The sequence below is a fragment of the Hypanus sabinus genome, chromosome 12, assembly GCF_030144855.1.
Source record: "Hypanus sabinus isolate sHypSab1 chromosome 12, sHypSab1.hap1, whole genome shotgun sequence".
Lineage (NCBI taxonomy): Eukaryota > Metazoa > Chordata > Chondrichthyes > Myliobatiformes > Dasyatidae > Hypanus > Hypanus sabinus.
The window spans coordinates 28,983,345-29,002,138 of record NC_082717.1 but is presented as its reverse complement, the minus strand read 5'-3'; the positions used below and the strand labels follow the sequence as shown (position 1 = coordinate 29,002,138).

Here is an 18,794-nt window from a genome sequence, read left to right as displayed (position 1 = left end):
ACTTCAGCAAAGCCTTTGACAAAGTTCCACATGGAAGGTTAGTTAAGAAGGTTCAGTCATTAGGTATTAATGGATTCAACAGTGGCTAGATGGGAGATGCCAGAGAGTAGTGGTGGATAATTGTTTATCAGGATGGAGGCCGGTGACTAGCGGGGTGCCTCCGGGATCTGTTTTGGGCCCAATGTTGTTTGTAATATACATAAATGATCTGGATGATGGGGTGGTAAATTGGATTAGTAAGTATGCCGATGATACTAAGGTAGGAGGTGTTGTGGATAATGAGGTAGATTTTCAAAGCTTGCAGGGAGATTTATGCCGGTTAGAAGAATGGGCTGAACGTTGGCAGATGGAGTTTAATGCTGAGAAGTGTGAGGTTCTACATTTTGGCAGGAATAATCCAAATAGAACATACAGAGTAAATGGTAGGGCATTGAGGAATGCAGAGGAACAGAGAGATCTAGGAATAACTGTGCATAGTTCCCTGACAGTGGAGTCTCATGTAGATAGGGTGGTGAAGAGGGCTTTTGGAACGCTGGCCTTTATAAATCAAAGCATTAAGTACAGAAGTTGGGATGTAATGCTAAAGTTGTACAAGGCATTGGTAAGGCCAAATTTGGAATATTGTGTGCAGTTCTGGTCACCGAATTATAGGAAAGATATCAATAAATTAGAGAGAGTGCAGAGACGATTTACTTGGATGTTACCTGGGTTTCAGCAATTAAGTTACAGAGAAAGGTTGAACAAGTTAGGTCTCTATTCATTGGAGCGTAGAAGGTTGAGGGGGGATTTGATCGAGGTATTTAAAATTTTGAGAGGGATAGATAGAGTTGACGTGAACAGGCTGTTTCCATTGAGAGTAGGGGAGATTCAAACTAGAGGACATGATTTGAGAGTTAGGGGGCAGAAGTTTAAGGGAAACACGAGGGGGTATTTCTTTACTCAAAGAGTGATAGCTGTGTGGAATGAGCTTCCTGTAGAAGTAGTAGAGGCCAGTTCAGTTGTGTCATTTAAGGTAAAATTGGATAGGTATATGGACAGGAAAGGAGTGGAGGGTTATGGGCTGAGTGCGGGTAGATGGGACTAGGTGAGATTAAGGGTTCGGCACGGACTAGGAGGGCCAAGATGGCCTGTTTCCGTGCTGTGATTGTTATATGGTTATATGGTTATAAGATTAATTTATTTGCTGATGATGTTTTGATTTATTTAACAAACCTATTGCAAAGACTAACTTTTAGATTGGAAGAATATGGGAAAGTATCAGGGTATAAAGTAAATTGGGATAAAAGTGAAATTTTACCCCTTACCAAAGGAAATTATAATCAATGTCGATTAGTAACTCAATTTCGATGGTCAATAAATATTTAGGTATTAGAGTTGATAATGATGTAAAAAAATTATATAAACAAAACTATTTGCCATTATTAAAAAAATAAAAGAGGATCTTGATAAATGGATGACGTTACCATTAACATTAATAGGTAGAGTTAATGCTGTAAAAATGAATATATTTCCTAGATTGCAATATTTATTCCAAACTTTACCAATACAATTGCCTCAGAAGTTTTTTCAAGAACTGAATAAATATGTAAGGAAATTTCTTTGGAAAGGAAAGATGTCAAGAATATCATTGGAAAAATTGACATATAAATTTGATTTAGGAGGGTTACAAATTCCAAATTTTAAGAATTATTATAAAGCAAGTCAACTTAGATTTATTGCGTCTTTTTTTGATGAAGAAAAACCGGCATGGATTAGAATAGAATTAGATAAGATAGGAGAAAACATACCAGAAGATTTTATATATAAATGGGAATCCAAATGGATACGGGAAAAAAAAGAATCTCTTATATTAAGACACTTGATTGATTTATGGAATAAGGTAAATATGGACGATGAGATAAAGAAATCTTTATTAACAAAAAGAACTTTAATTCAAGATAGGCTTATTCCTTTTACAATGGATAATAAATTTTTACATGATTGGTTCCAAAAGGGGATTAAACATATAGGTGATTGTTTTGAAGGAGGTATATTGATGTCGTTTGATCAATTAAAAAATAAATATAAAATATCAAACAACACTTTTTTCTGTTATTTTGAATTAAAGGCTTATTTACGAGAAAAGCTGGGTCAAACAATGTTGATGCCAAAACCTAGTGAAATAGAAATATTAATTCAAAAAGGAAAAATTTAAAAAATTACATCCTGTATGTACAATTTGATTCAAAATCAGATAATTAAATCAGGAATTCATAAATCAAGACAAAAATGGGAATCTGATTTGAATATTAAAATTGATGGAAAAAGCTGGTCAAGATTATGTTCTGATAGTATGATAAATACAATAAATGTTTGACTTAGATTAGTACAATATAATTTTTTACATCAATTATACATAACACCACAGAAAATAAATAGATTAAATTCAAATATGTCTGACCAATGTTTTCGATGTAATCAAGAAATTGGTACTTTTTTACATTCTACTTGGTCTTGTTTTAAAATTCAATCATTTTGGATAAATCTAAGACTTTTATTGGAACAAATTACTGGAGTACAACTCCCACATAGTCCAATATTATTTTTATTAGGAGACATTGAAGGCACAATACCGAAACTTAAATTGAATAAGTATCAGAAAAAATTTATAAAAATTGCATTGGCAGTAGCCAAAAAAGTTATCGCAGTTACTTGGAAATCTGATTTATCTTTAACTATGGATCATTGGAATAATGAAATATATAGTTATATTCCACTTGAAAAAATTACATACGATGTAATATGATATGAATATCATATGATAGTGAATGAAATGAATATGATATATTTTTGAAAATTTGGCTCCCATACCTGCAAAAGATAGGATTAAATACATAGGTCCTTTGAAGATAAAATTATAAAGTAATTGGGGAAAATTAAAAATAAAAATTAAAATTATTTTGAACTCCATGGAGCATGTGGGGATCCTCCGATATCCAGGCAATCTTTCTCTTCTTTCTTTTTTTTTCTTTCTTAGATAAGGGTTAAGGGGGGAGGGTTAATATCATTTTTTCTCTTTCGTGCTATTTTATCATTCCATTTATTTGTAATTTTCTAAAAAATTAATAAATTTTTTTAAAAATATGAGGTTATCTACTTGGTGGCAAGAACAGGAAGGCAGATTACTATCTAAATGGAGTCAGGTTAGGAAAAGGGGAAGTACAACGAGATCTAGGTGTTCTTGTACATCAGTCAATGAAAGCAAGCATGCAGGTACAGCAGGCAGTGAAGAAAGCTAATGGCATGCTGGCCTTCATAACAAGAAGAATTGGGTATAGGAGTAAAGAGGTCCTTCTGCAGCTGTACAGGGCCCTGGTGAGACCCCACCTGGAGTATTGTGTGCAGTTTTGGTCTCCAAATTTGAGGAAGGACATTCTTGCTATTGAGGGAGTGCAGCGTAGGTTCAAAAGGTTAATTTCTGGAATGGCGGGACTGTCATATGTTGAAAGATTGGAGCGACTGGGCTTGTATACACTGGAACTTAGAAGGATGAGAGGGGATCTGATTGAAACATATAAGATTATTAAGGGATTGGACACGCTGGAGGCAGGAAGCATGTTCCTGCTGATGGGTGAGTCCAGAACTAGAGGCCACAGTTTAAGAATAAGGGGTAGGCCATTTCAGAGATGCGGAAAAACTTTTTCACCCAGAGAATGGTGGATATGTGGAATGCTCTGCCCCAGAAGGCAGTGGAGGCCAAGTCTCTGGATGCATTCAAGAGAGAGTTAGATAGAGCTCTTATAGATAGCGGGGTCAAGGGATATGGGGAGAGGGCAGGAACGGGGTACTGATTATGTATGATCAGCCATGATCACAGTGAATGGTGGTGCTGGTTAGAAGGGCGGAATGGCCTACTCCTGCACCTACTGTCTATTGTCTTGTTTAAGTCTATTTAACAAAGCAAGTAGGAATCAATCAGCACAGTGGCACAGACAGCAGAGCTGTTGGAGATCTGGGGAGAATAAAATAAATGTAATTGGGAGTTTCTGTGTTGATCAGCTGAAGAATCTATTTTCATTCAGCAAGTATAATATAATTTTTTCAAGAAAAGGGGGGACAAAAAAGACATGAGAAAACTGACTGTATTGTGTAGATCAGTCATTCCACACAGGAAACAGGCTCTGCAGTTGAGTTTAAGCTGACAGGTGCCCATTCCATATCCCATAACCTGAAGATAGTACCACTCACTCAGTGCTCAGGACAGTTTACAGTTAATCTCCCATATTCCTGAGGTGGGTTGATAGGGCAGCCCACAGGCGCAACCCACATGATCGCACAGAACTTCCAAACTTTATACAAGTTATCAATCGAGGATGGGAATGAAACTAGGAAACGAGGCCACTAGAACTGAGGCAGCAACTCTGCTTGCTGTGTATTTGTACTGCCACCAATGTCTCTCAACTAATGCAAAAGCAAACAAAATTGTTAATCATGCACATATTGAAATCCAAGCCTTCTCTTGCTCTACTGTTAGGCAGCTTTGAGCTCACTGCATTTGTGTGAATGCTTGGTAAGAGCAGAGTAGACTTTGAATTCTTAGCAGCAAATCACTGCTAAGAAGATTGGTTGGTAGTTTAACTGACTGCTGTTTTAGAAAGAAGGCAGTAGCTGGTGGGAGAAGTGGAGCATGTGGTTTGTTGGTCTGTTGGTGTTGAGAAAGTAGTTCACAGGAAAATCATTGCTGACATCAAGTATTCATTCAGTGGGCTGAATGGCTTATTTAGTTGATAAGAAAATATGAAACATTCAGAGGCCCAGAAAACAGTTAATTGATCTTGCTGTCAAAAGTGCATTCTAGTCTTGTCTAAGCCATTTTTTAAAAATCAAGTACAGAAAAAGCTGCTATACAAGAGATAGAATTTTAACATCATTTTCATCACTATATCATTTTACAATTCTTTATTGTAGGAATGAGTACAAATAATGAGCTTAGACCAAAAGACATCGGAGTAGAATTTGGCCATCAGCCCATTGAGGCTGCTCCACCATTCCAACAAGGCTAACTCCAGATCCCACTCAAGCCCATTGAACATAGAACATAGAATAGTACAGCACATTACAGGCCCTTAGGCCCACAATGTTATGCCAACCCTCAAACTCTGCCTCCCATATAACCCCCCACCTTAAATTCCTCCATATACTTGTCTAGTAGTCTCTTAAACTTCACTAGTGTGTCTGCCTCCACCACTGACTCAGGCAGTGCATTCCACACACCAACCACTCTCTGAGTGAAAAACCTTCTTCTAATATCCCCCTTGAACTTCCCTCCCCTTAACTTAAAGCCATGTCCTCTTGTACTGAGCAGTGGTGCCCTGGGGAAGAGGCGCTGGCTGTCCACTCTGTCTATTCCTCTTAATATCTTGTACACCTCTATCATGTCTCCTCTCATCATCCTCCTCTCCAAAGTGTAAAGCCCTAGCTCCCGTAATCTCTGATCATAATCCATACTCTCTAAACCAGGCAGCATCCTGGTAAATCTCCTCTGTACCCTTTCCAATGCTTCCACATCCTTCCTATAGTGAGGCGACCAGAACTGGACACCGTACTCCGTGTGGCCTAACTAGCGTTTTATAGAGCTGCATCATTACATCGCGTCTCTTAAACTCTATCCCTCGACTTATAAAAGCTAACACCCCATAAGCTTTCTTAACTACCCTATCTACCTGTGAGGCAACTTTCAGGGATCCGTGGACATGTACCCCCAGATCCCTCTGCTCCTCCACACTACCAAGTATCCTGCCATTTACTTTGTTCTCTGCCTTGGAGTTTGTCCTTCCAAAGTGTACCACCTCACACTTCTCCGGGTTGAACTCCATCTGCCACTGCTCAGCCCACTTCTGCATCCCATCAATGTCTCTCTGCAATCTTTGACAATCCTCCACACTATACAACACCACCAATCTTTGTGTCATCTGCAAACTTGCCAACCCACCCTTCTACTCCCATATCCAGGTCGTTAATAAAAATCACGAAAAGTAGAGGTCCCAGAACAGATCCTTGTGGTACACCACTAGTCACAACCCTCCAATCTGAATGTACTCCCTCCACCACAACCCTCTGCCTTCTGCAGGCAAGCCAATTCTGAATCCACCTGGCCAAACTTCCCTGGATCCCATACCTTCTGACTTTCTGAATTAAGCCTACCATGTGGAACCTTGTCAAATGCCTTACTAAAATCCATGTAAATAACATCCACTTCACTACCCTCATCTATATGCCTGGTCACCTCCTCAAAGAACTCTATCAGGCTTGTTAGGCATGATCTGCCTTTCACAAAGCCATGCTGACTGTCCCTGATCAGACCATGATACTCTGAATGCTCATAGATCTTATCTCTAAGAATATTTTCCAACAGCTTTCCCACCACAGATGTAAGGCTCACTGGTCTATAATTACCTGGACAATCCCTACTACCTTTTTTGAACAAGGGGACAACATTTGCCTCCCTCCAATCCTCCGGTATCATTCCTGTGGACAACAAGGACATAAAAATCCTAGCCAGAGGCTCAGCAATCATTTCCCTCGCCTCGTGGAGCAGCCTGGGGAATATTCCGTCAGGCCCCGGAGACTTATCCGTCCTAATGTATTTTAACCACTCCAACACCTCCTCTCCCTTAATATCAACATGCTCCAAAACATCAACCTCACTCATATTGTCCTCACTATCATCAAGTTCCCTCTCATTGCTGGATACTGAAGAGAAGTATTCATTGAGGACCTCGCTCACTTCCACAGCCTCCAGGCACATCTTCCCACTTTTATCTCTAATCGGTCCTACCTTTACTCCTGTCATCCTTTAGTTCTTCACATAATTGAAGAATGCCTTGGGGTTTTCCTTTACCCTACTCGCCAAGGCCTTCTCATGCCCCCTTCTTGCTCTTCTCAGCCCCTCTTCAGCTTCTTTCTTGCTACCCTATATTCCTCAATAGACCCATCTGATCCTTGCTTCCTAAGCCTCATGTATGCTGCTGCCTTCCACCTGACTAGATTTTCCACTTCACTTGTCACCCATGGTTCCTTCACCCTACCATTCTTTATCTTCCTCACCGGGACAAATTTATCCCTAACATCCTGCAAGGTTACCCTAAACATCGACCACATGTCCATAGTACATTTCCCTGCAAAAATATCATCCCAATTCACACCCGCAAGTTCTAGCCTTATAGCCTCATAATTTGCCCTTCCCCAATTAAAAATTTTTCTGTCCTCTCTGATTCTATCCTTTTCCATGATAATGCTAAAGGTCAGGGAGCGGTGATCATTGTCCCCCAGATGTTCACCCACTGGCACATCTGTGACCTGACCTGGTTCATTACCTAATACAGGGGTCGGCAACCCGCGGCTCTTTCATCTCTGTGCTGCGGCTCCCCGTAGTTTGTTAATTGTTGAAATGTAATTCGAAATTTGAAGATTATGGTGATCTTGTACAATCTAAATAAAATGTTGTGGAGACCCCATTTCCTGGCACATCCGAACCGGCTCACAATTAGCCACCGTTCCGGCTAAGGGAGATAGCCTACGGGGGTTTGTGAGTACGTGTCTTTTGGAGCATCAACGCCCACGGGGGGCGGGTTGAGGGAGGCTTTAAAGCAAGGCTGTTTAGTTCGAATAAAGTTATCTTTGACTGCAGTGTTGTTATTTTAGCGCTGCATGTAGCACACCGCTACAACGTGTTTTTTATCGCTATTAATATACATCACCACTGCCAATGCCTGACACCTGCCAGTGCGCGCTTTCTTTTAATTCTTCGATCCAAGGTAGGCTAACTATGGAGTAACCTTCAACTCAACGTCTTTTTTTCGGAGTTCAAAATGTTTTTGTTGCATGCAGAAATGTAATTTTGTTTTCTCTGCAGGAGTTTATCAATTTCATAAATGCAACACATTATAGTTTGTTTATACATAGCATAAAGGCAAAAAAAAAACTGTTGTATGCAGTGTTATTTCATTTTAAATGTCAAACGGGTTTTGTGGCTCCCAGTGTTTTCTTTTCTGTGGGAAATGGGTCCATATGGCTCTTTCAGTGGTAAACGTTGCCGACCCCTGAGCTAATACTAGATCTAGTATGACATTCCCCCTTGTCGGCCTGTCAACATACTGTGACAGGAATCCATCCTGGACACACTTAACAAATTCTGCCCCATCTAAACCCTTGGAACTAATCAAGTGCCAATCAATATTAGGGAAGTTAAAGTCACCCATGATAACAACCCTGTTATTTTTGCACCTTTCCAAAATCTGCCTCCCAATCTGCTCCTCGGTATCTCTGCTGCTACCAGCGGGCCTATAGAATACCCCCAGTAGAGTAACTGCTCCCTTCCTGTTCCTGACTTCCACCCATACTGACTCAAGAGAGGATCCTGCTACATTACCCACTGTTTCTGCAGCTGTAATAGTATCCCTAACCAGTAATGCCACACCTCCTCCCCTCCCCCCCCATCCCTTTTAAAGCACTGAAATCCATGAATATTGAGAATCCATTCCTGCCCTGGTGCCAGCCAAGTCTCCGTAATGGCCACTACATCATAATTCCATGTATGTATCCAAGCTCTCAGTTCATCACCTTTGTTCCTGATGCTTCTTGCATTGAAGTACACACACTTTAACCCTTCTACCTTACTACCTTTATACCCTTTATTCTGCTGCTCTTTCCTCAAAGCCTCTCTATATGTTAGATCTGGCTTTACTCCATGCACTTCTTTCACTGCTCTATCGCACTGGGTCCCATCCGCCTTGCAAATTAGTTTAAACCCTCCCGAACCATGCTAGCAAACCTACCAGCAAGGATATTGCTCCCCCTCAAGTTCAGGTGCAGCCCATCCAATCTATACAGGTCCCACCTTGCCCAGAAGAGATCACAGTGGTCCAAAAATCTAAAACCCTGCCTCCTGCACCAACTCCTCAGCCACGCATTCAACTGCCATCTCCTCCAATTCTTATCATCACTATCACGTAATACTGGCAGCAATCCTTAGAACGCCACCCTTGAGGCACCCATACACCTGCCTTCTCACCATATCCTCTGAGGTCCTGACCGATCAGGAAATGATCAACTTAAATATGCCCATGAACCTAGCCTCTACCACTGTCTGTGACAGAGCATTCCATAGATTTACTATTCTCTGGCTAAAAAAGAAAATCCTCCTTGCCTCTGTTCTAAAGGGTTGCCCCTCAATTTTGAGGTTGTGCCTTCGGACTCTGGATAACCCCACCATAGGAAACATCCTCTCTACATCTACCCTTTCTAGTTCTTTCAGCGTTCGGTAGGTTTCAATGTGATTTCCCCCTGCATTCTTCTAAATTCCAGTGAGTTCAAGCCCAAAGCTGCCTAATGCTCCTCATATGTTAACCCCTTTATTCCCAGAATCATCCTCATGAACCTCCCCTGGACTCTCTCCAATGACAACACATCCTTTCTGAGACATGGGGCTCAAAATTGTTGACAATACTCCAAGTGCAGCCTGACTTGTCTTACAAATGCTCAGCATTATCTCCTTGCTTTTATATTCTGTTTCCCTTGAAATAAATGTCTTCTTTGCCACAGACTTACCCTCTATATTCCTCAGAGAGTCTTGCATGAAGACTTCTAATTCCTCTAATGTTTGAATTTTTTCCCCATTTAGATAATAGTCTGCAGTATTGTTCCTTTTACCAAAATGAATTATGGTACATTTCCCAACACTATATTCCATCTGCCACTTTTTTGCCCATTTTTCCAATTTGTCTAAGTCCTTCTGCATTCACATTGCTTCTTCAGCACAACCTACCCATCCACCTCTCTTTGTATCATCTGCAAACTTTGCCACAAAACCGTCAATTCCATTATCTAAATCATTGACAAACAATGTGAAAAGTAGCAGTCCAAATACTGACCCCTGAGGGACACTACTAGTCACTGACAGCCAACCAGAAAAGACCCCTATGATTCCCACTCACTGCCTCCAGCCTGTCAGCCATTCCTCTATCCATACCAGTATCTTTCCTGTAATGCCACAGAATTTTATCTTGTTGAGCAGCCTCATGTGTGGCACCTTATCAAATGCAATCTGAAAATCCAAGTAAGTGACATCCGCTGCCTCTCCTTTGTCAACCCTGCTTGTTACTTCCTTGAAGAACTCTTAACAAATTTGTCAGGCAAGATTTCCCTTCAAAGAAAGGAAATATATCTTCAAATAAAGGAAATATCCCTTCATTTTTATTATTTATTTAGTAATGTTGGGTGGAGTTGGCCCTTCCGACCCTTCGAACCATGCTGCCCCAGCAACCCGCAACAACTCCAGTTTAACCCTGGACTATGGGAGGAAACCAGAGGACCCAGAAAAAGCCCATGCATTCCATGGGGAAGACATACAGAGACTCTTTACAGAATGGTGCCAGAATTGAATTCCAAACTCTGGAGCACCTCGAGCTGTAATAGCGTTGTGCTAATTGCTACTCTACTACAGAAAAGCTGTGTTTGGTCATTATGATTCTTCTGTGTGCTCTCCAGGTCATTGATATAGTTCACTCTTTTTAGGTGAGAAATTGATTTTTATCCTGCTGGGCTGGGGAAAACAGCATTATGTAATTTTGTTTCCGTAGTCTCTACCACCAGTCGGGCAGCAGATGTTTAATGAGGTGAGTAAGTTGAAAGGTGTTATGCACGCTGCAGTTTTTCTGAGATTGTGTGCTGTCCATTTTGACTGGTCGTGGGCCTTGGATTTACAGCAGTAGGGTTGTGGCAATTTTTATAAGAAAATGCTGAGCAAATCCTAATTGTTCCCTGTTTTAATCAATGTCTCGTGGGATTCTGTTGAAGGCATTTTAATAATATGGCTGCCTACCAAAGCCAGATGAATAGAGCAGAGGAAAAAGGAATGCAGTGATGTTGTTATCCTATTAGTAGAGGATAACAAAGTTTTTGAGGAAGAGGAAGGAGGGGACAATCGAGAGCAGAAAAAAAATTCTTATCTCTATCATTTGATTTATGTTGCCAGATATTGTAGTTTTTTCACTGTGTTACCGAAATTCCCAGTTCAAAATAGAAACATCTGATTAATATTTTGCAGCAATAGTAAATGAAAATCAAAGAATTGACTGCAGTTGTTCAGTTAGCTGAGCGAATACAGTGGAGTTCTTTCTTGCCCATTTGTTCTCTCTCTAGCAGCACTAACTGAAAAATTCTCATGCTGGTGCACAAGATATTTTTGTGCTTTAATGTATTTTAGTTTGGGAGAGTCACTTAATTCTAAATTACTCATCCATACATAATATACCTACTGAACTAAAATTCTGAGGAGCACGAAAAATAAATGAGAAACTAGGTTGGTATATGGTAAAGAAATGTTTAAATTGAAAATGGAAATGAGTAAAATAAATTTTATATAAACCATTGGTTTTAAATAAGATATCTGAACTTTGTTAGAGGAAGCAGGTTGAGAATTTCAAGGCAAGGAGCAAAGATAGTAGGATGAAAAAAAGTTAAAAGCAGTTAACTATAGGTTATCCACTATAACACGTGGTTCCTTGAGACCAATTGGCTGTAATGTGATGGATGAATTTGGGAACACTGTTAGACAGATGAATTGGCTTTAAGGTGATTTCAATCAGGAATGAGAGAACTACGAGTCAATTTCCGAAGCAGCAAGCAAGAGAAGAATGCTGTCTTACTGGGTGAGGGAGGTGCTGTAGTTTTGGGGAGTTGAGGTTGAAGAAGAACAGTTTACATGTAACCTCCCTCAGTAATTAGGCACCATTTGGCTCTGAAGTACATAGGCTGCCATTTTTACCATAGGAGGCCATTAAAAATTGACTAGCAATTGTGTCTATTAATACTTGTGCTGCCATACTCTTATTAAACATTGTATTATACAACCTTTAGTATTTTTAGCAGTAACAAAATAAACTTGCCAATATTTGGATCTTCATTTTCATGCATGGCTTTTACTTAAGTTGTTTGCAATGAAAGTTTGTTTTAGGTTGTACCATTGAGCGATTTGCTGATGCTTGCATTTGGCAAGGTGTCAGGAATTGAAAACCAGATGTTTTTTCTGAACTGTTGGAGGTTTTCAGTTTGAATATTTAAAAAAACATTGTGTGCAAATGTAGTATTAACATGTTATCTGAGAAGCTAGCATAAAATAGTTTGAGCCATACTTCAATCTTAGCAGCTTTTTAACTTATTAGTTGCTTGCCTTTGAGTCTGCCTTTCAGAAAACAATTGATCAGACTGTGTTGATAATTGCATTTTGTATTAATTTGTCAGTGTTTTAGGGAAGGTAGTTTCAAATTTCCAAAAACTTTTGTTTGGAAAAAGTGCCTTTTGTTTTCTTCATAATTTAATTAACTGCATGGTTAAGCTTTCTTCCTGATTCCATCATCAGAGGAAATTGCATTCACCCAAAATAACTTTAACACTTCAAATTTATTAAACATTTGTAGATTAGTTTTGTCACATCTACATCAAAACATACGGTGAAATGTTAATGTTGTTTACTTCAATCATCAACATGATCTGAGGATGTGATGAAGCCAGTACGTAAGTGTTGCCATGCCTCCAGCACCAACATAGTATGCCCACAACTTAGTAACCGTAAACCGTAAACCCATGTAGCTTTGGAATATCTAAATAGCTAAAAAGAAAGAACAGAGGCCAAATTTATACCTATATTAAACCCATTGTGTTCTCCTACCATTCAAAGGCAACCACCCCTTCCTGAAGCTGAATCTCAGACTTAAATGTTACCTTCTCAATGTAGTCTTGCCTTTCTTCCTTGGACCTAGTATGTACTACTTGGGTAAAAACACCAAGCCATGGCACAATACTCCAAGTGTGGTCTTGCAAAAATGCTATATAAATACTGGAAGCCAACTTTATCCTATACTTTCCCTTTTGTAATAGAGGTTATTGTATCATTTATCACCGACTACTTGTAGCACTTGATTGCTTAATTTTATGACTCAAGTAAGAGGATACCCATGTCCCTTTGACTATTAACATTACCCTTTTAATTGCTCACCTTTTAAACATTTTACATAATAAAACAGATCATTTTGAGAAATAGTCTATGCTTCTGTGCTAATTTACTTTATTTGCTTCAAATTGTGGAATAGTGTTTGGCAGCCATTATGTATATGGACAAATTTTTTCACTTGCCATATTTTTGGCTCTATATTTGGATTACTTAACTCTAGTTCCACACTGAATCAAGAAATTGATTTCTTAAATAAAGATCTTGGCTTAAATTAAATTGATGCAGATCTTTTGGGCCAAGAGTCATTACATATAAGCATCCTGTTTATGTACACTTGCCAGCATTCCATGACCAACTCCAGAAACTGCTTTTTATTTTGATGATTGTTAGGAGCAAATTTAGATGTTTTGGCACTCAATACAATTTGTCCAGAGCCAGGTAACAAGTAATACATGAGCAGTTTATGCGTGATATGGTGAGGATGTAAATCAAGATCCCTTTCCATTTCAGGACCCCAATCACAGTTTGACAAGTATTTATGGTTTGCAGAATATAGTGGTTATCCATAAACAAAGTTTTTCTAGGTATTCTTCCCAAATAGGTCTCTTGAGAGCTATTAGATTGAAATTTTGTTTGACTGCGATGTTTTCCACAGCCCTGGTTCAAGGGGAGAAGTTGATGAATGTTCTGGTGGTTATTTTTCATTCAGTTTAAAAAAAAACATTTTTTCGGTCAACCTCAAATGTATTTAACATTTAATTTACTTGTTAAGAAAGTACTAAACTGACTGCTTTTCTCTATTAGGAATGTGATATAAGGTCTGTTTCTGTGCTGTAAATTCTATGTATGCTACTTCTTTGAGTTAATGTTAATTGTAGCTTTTCAAAGGATGCTGTTGTTTGGAAACAATGTCATCCTTGCTATTTATTTGTGTATTCTAATATCTGTTGCATACAGATGTTGTAAACTCCTGGCTAATACAATATTGATTTATTGAAATATGCTGTGGCCGAACTGGTCCTCTCATTTCCTACAAGATAAATTTGGGTTTGTGGGGAATTTTAAGCAATCTCTACTTCAGGTTGTGAAAGACATCATTTTAATAAAATTTCTTCCCTCACTGAGGGATTCCTAGTCATATGCTTCTTTCTCTTTGGATCAGACTTTTTCCTTTCTTCATTTTTTTACTACATTGGATCTTCCTTCCTTTAGAATTGTTTGGCTTTTTATTCTATCCTGTTAACTCATTGATTTAAATGAGCAGTTAACTTAAAATCATAAGTTGCTTATCTTTTGACTATGTAGCATGACTGAAAAGTATTGACACACAGTATTACTTCTCTGAGGCTTTCATAATCAACTTCAAATATACTGCCGTAGTAATTGGGAAGCTTGTATGTAGCCAAGGCTGTGGTCCATGTTGGTACTAGCAGATTGTGCAGAAGAAGGGTTGTAGCCCAAATTTCATATGTTTGTCAAAGGATAGGCGAAAGATTTGGAAGCTGTTTTTCAAGCAACTTCATGAGAGCCAGTAACATTTGGTAGTCTTTATGAGAATGTTAATAGGTGTTGTCTGTTGGATAAACACTTCAAAATGGCAGGAGAAAATCTGTAAGCATCCGAGCAGTTCTGTCTGCCAACAAAAGTGATTGAATGAGCTGTGTTTCAGCTTGTCAAAAGAAACACTGTTTGCTTTGATTCACTGTATCCTTACAGGAAGGCAATTGACTAGTTTATGCCATTTTTCCACGATAGCAACTATGAAAGTTGAGTTTTCTGGACCTGCACTTTTGCACAATGAAGAGCCTTCTGAACCAAGCTCCTTCATTAACTGGACAGTACAGAATTAAGTGGTTGCATTGATTGTCATTTTATAAAATTCTTTACATATGCAACGGTTCATGCAGATTGGAGGTTGGAGAGACAACTGGGAACTTGAGACCAGTTAATCCAACATCAATAGTAGAGAAATTGCAGAATCTATTATGTGATAAAGACTTCTAAAAGAAGTATGTATGTATGTATCTATCTATCTATCTTTATTTATTTATTTATTAGGTTTAGGCAAAGTTAAGTGTATTAACTAAGGGGACTCATATTTGACAATTCTATTACATTTTTATTTGAACATCTAACTGATAGAATATACGATGGAGGATCAATATATATAATATATTTGTATTTTAAGGCTTTTAAATTTAAAAATGAAGAGGTTTTTAGCAAATCTATATCACATGAATTTGGAATAATATACTAGCATAGACTAAAAGTTAGTTTACAGTTGGAATAAATGGGTCTTGACATCTGGTGACTAAAACAGAGATCATAGCTTGGGGCCCAAGGTATTAGCAATATTTATCCATGACTGACATGAGGAAACCAAACTTAATATTTATAAATTTGCTGAAGACAGAAAGCTTTACAAAATTATATGTTGTTATGAGAGGGATGCAAAGAGTTTTCAAGGTGATTCACATAATTTAAGTGAGTGCACAAAAACTTGATGGATACAGGATCATCAGGATAAATATTACTCATTTTGGTACAAATAAACAAAATGCCAATTTTTAATTATAGATTGAAAAATGTTGATTTATATTAAAGGGATCTATAGGTCCTATTTAGTTAGTGAAAGTAAATGGTTAATAATGCCAAGTGTATGAGGAATATGCAAGAGGTTTTGAATACAAGAACAAGGATATCATGCTACCATTATACAAGGCCTTTGTGAGAACACACCTGGATCATTGTATATTCTATAGTTCAATCCCTAGATAATAGTATTTTCATTTATTACTACAATGTGTTTGTTTTAATAATTAATCTTTACTTTTAAACAATGCCTTTGGTTGTTTTTATTTCCCCTCAGTTTTGAGCCCAACTATGTTTATTATATTAATAAACTGGTTTATATTAAACTAATCCACAAGTCTAATGGCAGTGATTCTCCGTTTTGTATTTCCTTGAATATATAGGTTCAAGAAGCTGAAGAAAGACATAAACAAATTGAAACTGAGCTCAGGGAACGATTAATGGTGCTGGAGAGAGATGCCATGCAACATCATGATGTGGTTGATGGCTTAAAACAAAAATACATGGACACCATAGCAAAGCTTCAAAATGACAAAGCAAATTTAGAGGTTAGACCTTTTTTTTTTTTTTGCACATAAGGTTTTGTCCTAAATTATCTTTCCTTTATTTTAAACTCTGCAATATTCTGACAGGGAGGGAATTTGTTAAAGAAATCAAAGACAACAAGTTGAGGATTTTTGTTCTCGAGAGAAATACAGAATCTTCTGTATTGTTGCAAAGATAGACTCTCGAGACCTGTACTTCATAGTGGCCTCCTGCATTTTTCAGTTAATGATCTTCTGTTCTCAGCATTGCATTGCTTTGCAGTAAATGAGAAATGAAATATATAATTTGCAGGATGTTCTGGTGATATGGGCCAAGAGATATAGTAATAATTCTTTTAATATGCAAAGGAGACAAATAATGAAGGATCTTGGCCCAAAATGTTGACTGTTAATTCATTTCCATAGTACTAAGTTCCTACAGCATTTTGTGTTTGTTACTGCAAGTAATTCACTTTTGTGTATTGCTTGGCAGTTATAAAAAAGTTATAAATGTGATCCAAAAGTTATACATGGTAAATGGTAGGGCATTGAGGAATGCAGTAGAACAGAGTGATCTAGGAATAATGGTGTATAGTTCCCTGAAGGTGGAATCTCATGTGAATAGGACGGTGAAGAAATCTTTTGGTATGTTGGCCTTTATAAACCAGAGCATAGAATATAGGAGTTGGGATGTAATGTTAAAATTGTACAAGGCATTGGTGAGGCCAGATTTGGAGTATTGTGTACAATTCTGGTTACCGAATTATAGGAAAGATGTCAACAAATTAGAGAGAGTATGGAGGAGATTTACTAGAATGTTACCTGGGTTTCAGCACCTAAGTTACAGGGAAAGGTTGAACAAGTTAGGTCTTTATTCTTTGGAGTGTAGAAGGTTGAGTGAGGACTTGATAGAGGTATTTAAAATTATGAGGGGGATAGATGGAGTTGACGTGGATAGGCTTTTTCCATTGAGAGTAGTGGAGATTCAAACAAGAGGACATGAGTTGAGAGTTAAGGGGCAAAAGTTTAGGGTTAACACGAGGGGGAACTTCTTTACTCAGAGAGTGGTAGCTGTGTGGAACGAGCTTCCAGTAGAAGTGGTAGAGGCAGGTTCGATATTGTCATTTAAAAAAAAAATTGGTTAGGTATATGGACAGGAAAGGAATGCAGGGTTATGGGCTGAGTGCAGGTTGGTGGGACTAGGTGAGAATAAGTGCTCGGCATGGACTAGAAGGACCGAGATGGCCTGTTTCCATGCTATAATTGTTATATGTTTTTATCAGACAAACCATTAACATTACAGATTGAATCACTCCAGTGTATTACACTTTCAATAACACTTGCAAAATTATTTAGCTTGATTTTTTTAAGTAAAGTTTTTGCAAATGATCCATGAAATTTCAATGATGTGCTAAATACTAATCTGAAGTTTGAGAATTGTAAACAAATCAGATATTAAAGTATTTGCAAGACCATGAATACTTTTGTTTATAAAAGGCTAAGGAAAGGACAAGTCCAATGATTGCAGACATTTAAAAATTCTTCCTGACACCAAGCCACCACCTTGTTTGTGAATTTTATATGAATAACTTTCTAGTTCTACCATCTCCATCCTTCTCTGACAAACCCCAAATTAGTCAAATTCTTACCCTGCCCTTTTTAAGGAGCTTGTACTTTAAAAACAAATTTGTTCTCTGAGAGTTACCAATGCTGGTAACTACCAATAAATTGGAGAATTATCTCTTTCTTTCACAAAAACAGGACATATTCAAATCAGCTAATTATCACCGAACAATCTGCAGTCACATTGTCAGCAAAATGGAGAAAGGTGTCATTGACAATGCTGTCAAGTAGACTTGCTTGTCCACTAAAACCCATGATCCAGTCATCATAATCTTCTGATGATTATTAATTTCAGATTTACTTAATTAATGGAGTTTAATTTGCCCAGCTGCAGTACAACTAAAACTTGTCTCCAGGTATGTAATTAGAAAAATCATCAGGATTACTAGTCCACAAACATAACTGGAGTGTAAGCAGTAGATAAAAGTGAAGGGTTTTTGTAGTGAAGTTAGCTGTTGAATGTGGAGCTGAATAAGTTGCATAGCTGCAGAAAAACTGGAGATAATGGTTATGAAAATGTTGCAATAGATGAAAAACATTTCGTGCAGTTGAATACAGAGGTTGTTGTCTTCCTGTTGCTTGACTGGAGGAAATTTCAACTCATCCAAGTCTAGTTGTTTGCCAGCAATTTTTCAGCATCAGTGTTGTGGAAGGCTTGGGTGATGTGCTAGAAAGAGATTTTGGTACTATTGGGGTCAAATCTGATGGTTTTGTTCTTCCACACCCCCAACCACAAATGAGCTGCACATAGATGAAAAGGTGGCGGCCAGGGTAAACATTTTGAGGGAAGGAAAGGAAGTAGTCCCTGGAAATTTTAGCTAAGATTAGAACTTGCTTGAATTGTCACCAGTGGAGTTTTCAAAACAGGTTGAAAAAATGGTTATAGTCCATAGAGGAGAGACAATTAGATAAAAATCACCAGTCTGGGAAGGTTGTAAATGTGACCTGTAATATTCAAATATGGAGTTCCAGGAAAGAATTTTTTTTGCCAATGTGATAACACTTTCAAGGATATGGGGGTAACAAAGTCAGGTTAAAGATGTGAAAATTTATAGCATTAAGAT

General features: G+C 38.1%; 1 protein-coding gene across 2 annotated transcripts in view; it reads left to right on the top strand.

Moving 5' to 3' along the window:
• ppp1r21 (protein phosphatase 1, regulatory subunit 21) overlaps nt 1–18,794 on the top strand; it is a 113,844-nt gene that overhangs the window by 35,881 nt on the left and 59,169 nt on the right. For both annotated transcript variants that reach the window (XM_059985694.1, XM_059985693.1), the window contains exon 5: nt 15,967–16,131. In XM_059985694.1, the coding sequence (XP_059841677.1) occupies nt 15,967–16,131 (165 nt within the window). The remainder of the gene's footprint in view (nt 1–15,966; nt 16,132–18,794) is intronic.